The 10,789-nt window shown below is 37.8% G+C and overlaps 1 protein-coding gene across 1 annotated transcript; it reads left to right on the forward strand.

The window, feature by feature from the left end:
- The first annotated feature begins 2,972 nt into the window (after nt 1-2,972).
- Nucleotides 2,973-8,962, forward strand: POLD4 (polymerase delta 4). Its single transcript, XM_077378678.1, has 2 exons — nt 2,973-3,267; nt 8,545-8,962. The coding sequence occupies exons 1-2, from the start codon at nt 3,108-3,110 to the stop codon at nt 8,736-8,738; spliced, it is 354 nt and encodes a 117-aa protein (XP_077234793.1). The 5' UTR covers nt 2,973-3,107; the 3' UTR covers nt 8,739-8,962.
- The last annotated feature ends 1,827 nt before the right edge of the window (nt 8,963-10,789 follow it).

A 10,789-nucleotide genomic window follows, 5' to 3' on the forward strand; every position in this document is an offset into this window, starting at 1 on the left:
AATGAGATTTGTGTATGATATGCAAAGTTATAGAAAGGTAATATAATATGCAAAGGCACACAAGCACGACGGCATGTATAACTACATGTTCGGTTGAGAACTTGGGATCATGATCAGATCATTCCGCCTAACCCCAGCTTACCGATCAAAAAAAAAAAAAATCATGATCAGATCATCTATTATAACGATGCAAAAAATACAAGGATTACAATAGACTAACTTAAACCCGCAAATCACAACCCTTTCATTTGTCTTCTCAGCCAAGACACGTACACACAATACAGACACCATGTGAAAAAATCATTAGAAGAAACTCTCTTTCTCTCATCACCCCACTTCTTTGGTCATGTGGTTTTTCTCACCACATACTACGTATCTCTCCGACTCAAACGAAACAGACACCTAACCTACTCTTCACCTCTTTCTCTCCCTTTCAGTCCTACTAGGAAACCGAAGAAAGCAACAAAAAGAGAGTCTCACTTCTTACTTGTGTAAGAAAAACACCTAAACCCAACAGCCCCAATCACTTATTTCATCAAGATTGAATCTCAACTTTCTGCTAGTCCTTCCAATCTCATCTGCAGTTGACTCCAAGGTTGTAGCCATTTCAAAAATAAGATTATCTCTAACCATCTGTTTCAAAGATAAGATATTGATCTTTTTCCACTTGAAATGGCTACAACCTTAGAGTCCATTTCAGATCCTAAGGGCTTGCATAATGTCATCATCGTGCATCGGATCTCTCCACTGTCTTCTTTTTCTTCTTATCCATACCTGTCCTTAAAAATGAGCAACAATAAAAGTGTCACACTTTACTCGTGCCTTCTCAATTCTCTCCTCCTCCACTCTCCCTACCCTCTCTCACCAGTGGGTAAACTAATATTCCATAAAAAAAAATTCCACGGTAGCCAAACATATCCATAGCCAAAAAGAAAAAGAAAAAAAAAAAAAAAGGGGGGGGGGGGGGGGGGGGAATCCTCAAATTTTATAGATAAAGCGAAATAAACAAGAAAAAAAGAGAGAAGAGAACACTAATTGTATGACAATTACTTGAACATCAACATGCCTTAATGTGATTTGCTACCATCCATCGTAGAAGGCATTTCGCGGATGGCCTGTTGCATGTGAGAGCAACCGCACCAGCTCGCTTTTCAGCAGATTTTGTCTTCATTCATGATGTGCCTGCTCTCACATGCAATGGCCTATCCGCAAAATGCCTTCTGTAATAGACGCTAGCAAATCTCTATGTTCAAAGAAAGCCACGGGCCACAGCATTGAACAGCCATTCAGAATAAGATCTATCCCTTAAAAGCATTTTATCTTCAAAATTGAGGATAAGTTTAACTCCTTTTTTCATGACATAGTGTGTTCACGCCATTTTTAGAGCGGGACTATTCCCTACGGATGAAACCATGTGCATCAGGTAAGCCCGGGGTTTGAACTCGCATCTGTTGTTAGAATATGTGGGACCCAACGGTTGGATTGGGTTAAGATCTCACTGTTGGATCATCTTGGAGGTAGATTGGGTAAGTTGGCTAAACAAATCAACTAGATAAATTAGGCAAATGATAGAAGAGGCAAGCAAGAGAGATTAGAAAGTATATTTGATTAGGATTCTTTCCCTCCATAACTATCTTGAGTTGACTCTATGTTTATCATGTAAGTGCTCTATATACGCACACAATGATCCTCTTGTAATAGTATTCAAGAATTAGTGAAATCTCTTAAATTTTGTCATCTGTGGGGAGCAAACCCACAATGCCAGCACTTGCCAACCCTTTATGGTGATAAGTTTGCAGATATCGAAATTTCACCCTTTTAGATACTTTTCCAGTCCCAAACTGCATCTTCCTCTCCAAGATTCCGAAAAGGTACTTTCTCCCATGTGGCAACATTGGGCACAAAAAGGAAAGAGAGAGATGGGCTTTGGCTCGCTTTTTCAGCATAGTGCCCCCCTCTCACGGGAGGCCCACAGTGTACAAAAATAGAGAATCTACCCCCTTACTTCCTTTGAAAAAAGGGGGGGGGGGGGGGTCGGGGTCTCTAGACAGATGATCCGAACGAAGGAATCCGTCAAATATGATGTAAAATGGATTGTGTTCTATCATTGATCAGAGATTTTTATGAATTGAAATTATTTTATCGAATAAATCATGAATATAAATGTTTCTAGGACAGTATTAAAGATCTCATCGAAAACCAACCGAGCGGGGATCTGTGTCTACTATTTAGGCAGAATACCATAGCGCAGAATACCATAGCCTGTTGCCACTAAGAAACTGAAAGAAACTTCAGGAGAGGGGGGAAAGTGAGGAAGAACATGAGACCTAGCACCTCATATTATATTTTATTGGATTGGAAACTCCAATTGAAATAATAATAAAGAATAAATGAAATTTTAAAATAAAATGAATATATTCAGATTTATAAATAAGTAAATAAATAAAAAGAAATCAATCAAAAGTGGGGCGAAATGATACAATAAATCATGTGGAGTCATATTGAAAATTTGACGATACATTCGATTCACCCTCTGGAATCAATACTTTATCGGGGAACTATCAATATACTTCTAATATCGAATCAGGATAAATTAAGACATAAATAATGCATTTGGCATCATAAGGTAAAATCCATCTTATCCTCACCTTCATTTTTGAAGAAGAAATGGTTTCTAGAGATAAAAAGTTTATGGATAAGAACCTATCCATGAAAGGTTAGTCCTTCAGTAGGGGGGTCACAACCTCATTGTAGAGCATGCCTACTGTAGCACAACCTCATTTTGCATTTTCTTACAAAAACAAATACACACAAGCAACGATTCAAATTTAACGACAGATAATCCAAATTAATGATTGTGAGATCCCAAGCGAGGCCACTTAAATGGACGGTTAAGATTAACCAAAGGTGGGCCACCACTCCTTCGATAGCAGTATTGGTTAAGATTGTCCTTTGTATATTATCCACCACGCCCACGCCTGACCCAACCCTAAGTCCCTAACCATGGCTAGACGGTAAAGAGCCTCGCGACCTGCGGTATAAATACCAAAGACTCACCACAAGTCACAACACATTCTCAAGAGAATTCAAAATTTGAATCGAGAGAGATGGCATCCGGCGATATCAAGGGTTTCTACAGGCAGAGGAAGAGTGCGAAAACTCCTTCCAAATCCAAGCCCTCAAACTCCAAGAAATCTTCTCTCAGTTTGGGTTCTGATCCCGCGCAATCACCGGTCCTTGTCTCCCATGCTTCCTTCGATCTTCAAGGTTCTCTCTCGATCTATTAATTATCAGATGGATATGATTTAGATGGCTTCTCCATTATTTCTACCTTTCGGATTATAGAGTAACACACCGATATTAGGGTTTTATTGGATATATGGTACAATCTCTGACTATTAGAGGTTTCTCCTTTTGTATTTGGATCTCTTTGTTGTTGTTGTTTTTGTTTTCTGCGTGTATAACTGCTTGCCTGGAATTAATTAATGCTTCGCTTATATCATCTTTGTTTCTGGACGGTGATCCTATGCTTCTGTTTCAAGCCAGGGTATGGAAGTATGGCTTTTTTCTCTTCTTAGTTTGACTTTGCTGGCCATTAGTTGAGCCAATATTCTTGTGAGGCATGGGTGAAGGGAATGCCCCCCTTTGTGTTATGTTAGACTGTAAGCGCTCTATTTCTAATGTTTTATGGTTTCCATTTTAACTGATTAGGGAATATGGAATGATGATGGTTTTCATAATTGCTTACATTATTTCTTTTGAGAACCTGTGTCATAAGGATCGTGTTAAAAGGCCGTGCTAATCTATTTCATAGGGTTGAAATGGGGTTTTAAAGCTGAATGTTCTGGACTGTCCACCCACATTTAATTATTTATCAGTACTGTACATAATGGGAAACTTGGATGGCCCCAGACAAGCTCCAAGGTTATTGAGACCTTATAAATTTAAATTTCCCTATAGCTATTAAATACCTTATAAATGTAAATTTCTTAAACAACTGATCTTTATTATAATGCTGTTTAAATATATGCAAATATCCCACACATGCAGCAAAATCTCCTAAAAAGAAGAAATCTAACTTGTATAAAGAGAAAGATGAAAAACCTAACAATCTCATATTCTAAACCAAAGGAATTTGTTTCATACTTATTCAAAAGAGATATGCTTGCTCTAAGTGACTTTATGGGCGCTTTTGTGTGAGTTTGATGATCTTTGGTTATGCTGGCACAATTTCTCCCCGCGTGTGAAGTTTTACCAGCTTATTAAGGTACTTGCAAGAAAATAAATCTCTCACTTTGCCTACAAACTCCCCTGCAGAGCAGAGCCCCCATCCCATGTATATCTACCTACACTTTGGGTTCAAGCCTAAGGTAATCATTTGTTCGGAATAGAACTATAAATGGATTCTAATTCAGATTAATAGCAACATACATTCCCAAATCAAAATAATAACCATGATCAACTAGAATTTTCATAAGGATCCAAAGCTATTAAAATAGTTTACCAATAGACAATCTACTCATGCAAGTAGAGATCAAAATAATATTATATCCAAGAGCAGCTAGAATTTTCATACATATTCGAAGCTATTAAAATAATTTACCAATAGACAATCAAGTCATACAAGTAAAGCTCCAACAATAAGTTCCAATCAAGGAAAATTAAATAGTAATCATAGAAATCATATTTGCATATAAGTATATCAAATAGACTAGATCTACTAAGTAACGACTAACTGTAACCCAAAAGGTGTTAAGAAGATATAAGAACAATTGGAAGAGGGGAGGGGGGGGTAGGCTCGGGGTATAAAGCAACAGAAATAAGATGATAATGATTAGGGTTAAGATTAAAGGAAAAACTCAAGGGTAATATGAGATGACTAACCGGAAAGAAATGATGCATCCGTGCCTTGGATACCGAGCCAACCAAACACGCACACTCTAGGATGTGCTGTAATATTTCGTACTCTGATCAGCTGCGAGAAAAGCGAGCTAGGAGCAATATTGAGATAGGAGGAGTTGACATTGAAAACACCCAGAAGAGTTCAAGATCGAATTGTTTTGCCTCTCCCTGTCTTCCTAATGTAAAATAAGTCAAGAATGTCCTCTTTGTCTTCCCCCGCCTCTTTCTTTGTAGTCCTAATTCTTTTTTTCTACCTTTCCTTCTTCACCCTCTAGTTGAGTTCATAACCATGAGCAACTAGATTTTGCTGCGGTTGGGTTGGTGTCACGTGCGATGGAGCTGGAAATTACGAAGCTTTGAACATGGTCGACTACATGGATGATTCACATACAAGACCGAGGAACGAAGGATCATTCTAAGATTTCTTTTCTTCAATCTGCCCTTCTCCTGCCCATACCAACATCCTTTTCTTCAAATCTGGTTACAGCAGGCAAGTCGTTGTCGGTGGCGATACCAAGCTCAAAGAGGTTCTACTTCAGCATTTTCGAAGGGTGGTGTTCAAGACAGAGGTGTGATTCAAGAATGGAAGAGTAGAGTGCAAGTGCAATGTGTGATGGAGTTTAGCTGATGTTTCCCAAAGGGGCAGAGGGGTTTATACACAAATGAGTCTTTTTTATTCAGGTGAAGGCAGTGAAAATCCTGCTTGTGAATAACTTGTGTCCTCGACAATTTACCATTGAGCTTTATGGGAAGCACAGTTTAAATCGCTTAGGACTTGCATCTCTCTATCCAAAAAAGAAAGAGAAGCATACCATGATTTAAAAAAGTGTCTGGAGCTCATCAAAAGATTATTTTTGTTGGTCATGGTCTTATAAATGAAGCGGGCATGTGGCATGGGACTAGGATCCTGTAGGTCATCTCACAGCGATCCACAAATTAATGGTCTTGAATCTTGATCACACATGTTTGCTATGTGGGACCAAAGGTTGATTTTTGAGATCATATCTTAACAATAATCATTTGGCAGGATCTTTTAAATTTTAGCCCTCAATTCTAATCCTCTCTATTGTTTACTGAATAAAAACCTAGTCAATAGAAGCACATATTTTTTTTGCATTAACCACGTTCGCACATAACGCGTGCTGTTTTCTTGAGGAAAAAAAGAAAAAGAAGTACGTTTTGAAAATACTAGGGTTGTGGCCGAATGAAGACAAGTCTCTTAGAGTTGTGCAATCCCATGTGTTGTAGCCAAGGTTTTAAATTTCGGTTTCGGGAGTAGTTTCGGTCCTCACCGAAACCGAAATTTTGACTGAAATCCTGAAATTTCGGCTGAAATTCTGTAATGCAATAAAAAACTAATATTTTATCAAATTTCGCCGAAATTTCTGAAATTGGTCGAAATTTGGTAAATTTTGGTTTCGGAATGTTTCGGTTTCGGTCCGAAATTTCGGATTTCGGCTGAAATTTAGAACCTTTGTTGTAGCTAACCCACCATGTGCTATTGTTTGGACTGACTTCAAACTTGGGTTGTATATGTTAAATTTATCTTTTTTATCTTTATAGGTATGTAATAATAGTAATAAATTTATTACTGCCTTAAATATGTTATACTCCATTTCTCGTATTACTTATTAAAGCTTTTCAAGTTGCAACAGACCAAGTTATTATTATTGCCAACATTAGATTTAGGGGAGTGATAAATCGACTCCCAAATATGATAAATCAACTCCCCATGTGTCTTTCTCTCTCCTCTGGGTTAGAGAGAGAAAGAGGAGAGAGATAGACACATGGGGAGTCGATTTATCATTTTGGGGGGTCGATTTATCACTGCCCTAGATTTATTATCTTTTAGTATTAAATTGATCATGACTTTGTACATTGATTCTTATGGTATTTGTTGATTATTAATATGGTTCTTTTTTGTCGATCCTTTTTCATTTAATTTTTTATGTTGATACATTGATGCTCATGATGTTTTATTAGCCTTTTTTTTTGCGTTGTTGATTTTGTTGAATAGTATGGGTGGATATTGAAGTAGAGTGTATTGCAAGGAAAAAAGCCACAGAAAGCTGTCCCCTTATCTAAGTCTATACAAATGAATAATGGAGAGCAAGGAGTTAATATATTATAAAGAATCAACGACGAACAATTTAGATTTATTCTTAAGTCTTTAACTGTATCCTGAAATTGAATATTTTCAAAATTATATTTGTTCTTTTATACTCAATGTTTATATTTAGTGGCATTTGGGTACCCGAATGGGCTAAATATGAGTACCCTTATTGGTTAAATATGGGTACCCGAGACCATGTTCATTTCTTGGATTGGGTTGGGTACTGGCATGTTTTTAAATTTTGACCTCGGTTGGTTTTGGTAAAGCCTCTTTTCTTGAGCCCACCTTGCGTTTGGGCTAGGTTGGTTTGAAACTTCAAATTTTAGAAATGGCCTTTATTCTTTGTTGAAAATTGACAATTTTATTGATACTATGGAAATTACACTGGGACTAGGGGTTCCTACTTGCAATACATAGAATCGGTGGCCAAGAGCATACTCCTAGTCCAGCTAATACCAAAGGAGAAAATCTACTGATTCATCCACTACGGTGAGGGCCACACTTTCATGCGCTGCCATCATGTCGAGTAACTATTTTACTTTCCTGCAAAAATCTTCATCTAGCATCACAGCCTATAGTGTCTGCATCACTCCCCCATTATTCCATAGCACTAACCCATGGCCTCAATTGAATCGAATCCAACAAAAAGTGCCATATTTGGGATTCTCTTAGACAAGGCTTTCATCAAAATAGACTTGTCACCACCATTTAGATAGTCATTCAATTTGGTTTTCTAGGTAAGTCATCAAAACCAAAAGAGACTCATCCATGCTATGTTGGATCTGGGACTCAAGCAGATATAAAATCCCCGAAATCAGAACCAGGACTTCTAGAGGACTTCCAGAGAGTCGCTGATCGCCAGCCGCTCCTCCACCAGACAGCACCCCACCAACCTTAATCTGGAACCATTTTTGCCTCCATCTAACACGTAATCCGAACCCCAAATTCCTGGCGAACATCCAGAACAAAAGAGGGGAAACCATTCCTACTTTGACATGGAAGCTTTCTTCAATAGAAGATGGTGGGGGACCTTTTAATAGCAAACCCAAAGGCTTTAGAGCCTTGAAACCTCCGCTCTTAGAGAAGAGTGCTAGGAGCCTGACAATACGACTCCCTAACTACCGGACGAAAGTACGAAACTCAATACGTCCAAAAACTTTTAATTGCCACAGCCTTTTTCAACCCCAGGAACCCCGGCCAAACCTAGCAGACCTGGAATAGAACTTTAGGAGCTTAAACAATCCGCTAAATTTCTTCCTTGGTCCCTGTTTGGTATCCAAAATAGTGATCAATTTGTTCATAAGGAAATGTTCTTGGGAACTTACCCCTGGCCTTTATGGCATTACCCCAAGTAAATCTGGTTCAACTTTCACCCCTACATGCAGCTGCTAAATATGCAGTAGCCATAAAGTTTATTAACTAACTTCATCGCTATGGATGCTCTTAATTATAATACCGAAATAAAGTTAAATGAGCTTATTTTTGTAGTTTTGTATGTATCTTCTAATGCATGATTTTACTTATTGTAGATGATTTTGACAAGCATGAGGAGGTATTGAGGCAATTCGACATGAACATGAGTTACGGGCCGTGCCTCGGACTTAGCAGAATGGAACGATGGGAGCGTGCTAATAATCTTGGCCTGAAGCCCCCCAAAGATGTCGAGATTCTGTTGAAAGGAGGTAATGTAGGGCTGGAGAGCCTATGGGATGGCCGTGTTTAGAAACTACGGCCACAGATTAGTAGGAAAAGTTACTTGAAAACTCTGTTTTTGAAGGTACAGTCACTGGCTGTATCTTGAATCTACTGTCTTATTTTCTGGTTTATGTTGTGTTTGTGAATCTCCGGCCCAGAATCTGGAATGTTGTAGTTCAGCCGTCGTGTGTGTCTCATTGTTGTATCACTTTTTTCTATTTGCAATGTCAAGGTCTTGGGTTTTTAATCTCAGCTGCTCATCGTCTCTTACTGAGTGACTGCTATATTCCCTTAACCGGTTAACCCAAGTGCGCTTTCATACACTGAAATTGGGTAATGAATCGGTTATTCTCAATTAAGTCTGTGGAGAAGATTGATACGGGCAAAAGTTGAATTATTATTGATGTTGTGAAAGGATATTTCACAACATTAAACGGGATGAGTAAAAGTGATGTAGTGGTCTAAGCTTCATGCATCTGATCTCCTTTATAGTGAAATCAGCCATACGAAGGTAGAAGGCTTATCTTGAAAACCAAAATACGCGTGGCACCAGCCAGTCATAGTCCATTTCAGTTTGTTTTTTGTGCCACCAACTCCAGTGCAACAGATGTTAGATCACCTCCAGAATCATTTCTAAGCAGAGTTCCTTTTTTTAGAAGACTAAATATTTGAAACATTTCTCAAAAGAAATAGACTCCTCTTTGACACTACAAGGGGGGTGACCTTGGAGAAGAAAAAAGGGACGAGTACATCATTTCCCTCTGAAAAATATCTTCTATCACCCAAAATACACACATTATTTAATGTTACAAATTAATATCTGATTTAATTTTTAACTCACATTAGATCCAAAGTAAAACGTATCAGATAGATGGTTCTGATCAACCAAAGGTGGGATCCACTAAGGCCATAAGGGCGCATCTCGTTGTTTTACAATGAGGTGGCACCACCCCCCAAACCAAGTGAAATAGCTAAAAATCCTAATATCAATTTTGTTTTTCATCAATGGTCCCATCACTTCAATTAGAACTTTTGCCTGTTGAACGTAGACCTGTAGTCAATTTTGTTTATAACTGTCCACCGATGAGATGATGATCGATGGCCATGATTCTTCCTTGTAACTCCATCAGATGAACAGTCAAGATCATTTAGGGCAAAACTTAGAAAACAAAATCAGGGGTACGCGTACTATTCACCATGCGTATTATAAAGGGCAAATCATTAAAAAAATTCAAATTTTATGCGAAATTGTGAATAAAGGGTAGTGATTTGAAATTTATAAAAAATATGTTGTCAAGTGAGAGAAGAAGGCTTTTAGGACAAATATACCCCTCCTACCTCTTTTTCTCTCCACCTTTTTGAACTTATCCCTATGCACTTATTACCTTCTCACCTACCACCTTCTTCTTCCTCAAGACTTTTCTAACGTGGAAAACTCCATGGAAAGGTTTTGAAGGTTGTCATTTACAACAGGGTTTGGTAATCATGAGGGTTTATTCATGATAAATTTATCGAATGAGTGTTACAAAATGCAAAGGAAAGAATTTTGAGCTTAAAATTGAATTTTGTTGTTTTCCCCATTTTCAAGATAAATCCATTTTCTTTGCATTTTTTTATTCTAAAACATCAAAATCAAGCTTCAATTTATGGTTGCCTGCATGACACTAAAATCACAATGTATATCCCTATTATCCTTCGAATTTTTACTCAATTTGAAAATAAAAATCTTTGGAATTATCCCTATTCTACTGGCTTCCGTCGGAAGTCCGAACAAAACTTCGCACTTCCGAATGAAAGCTAGTATACATAACCAAAATATTGGTTTCATTCGGAAGTCCGAAGGTTTGTTCGGACTTCCGACGAAAGACAGTCAAACTTTGTAGTTCGGTAATTGTCATATGTTAGTGTATCCTTTTGGTATTTTTTTCGTAATTTTAATACTTTGCTTCCATTTTTTCGTAATTTTTCATTTAAAACTTAGCAATTCAGCCACAAATTCCTAATGATTACTATTTTTTGCAAGTAATGATTACTATTTTTTACAATTATGCTTTTGCTAGCCACCTTTGCACCCATATT

The sequence above is a fragment of the Tasmannia lanceolata genome, unplaced genomic scaffold (genome assembly GCF_043159265.1).
Source record: "Tasmannia lanceolata isolate RefF3 unplaced genomic scaffold, GAP_Taslan_0.1 ptg000005l, whole genome shotgun sequence".
Classification (NCBI taxonomy): Eukaryota; Viridiplantae; Streptophyta; class Magnoliopsida; order Canellales; family Winteraceae; genus Tasmannia; species Tasmannia lanceolata.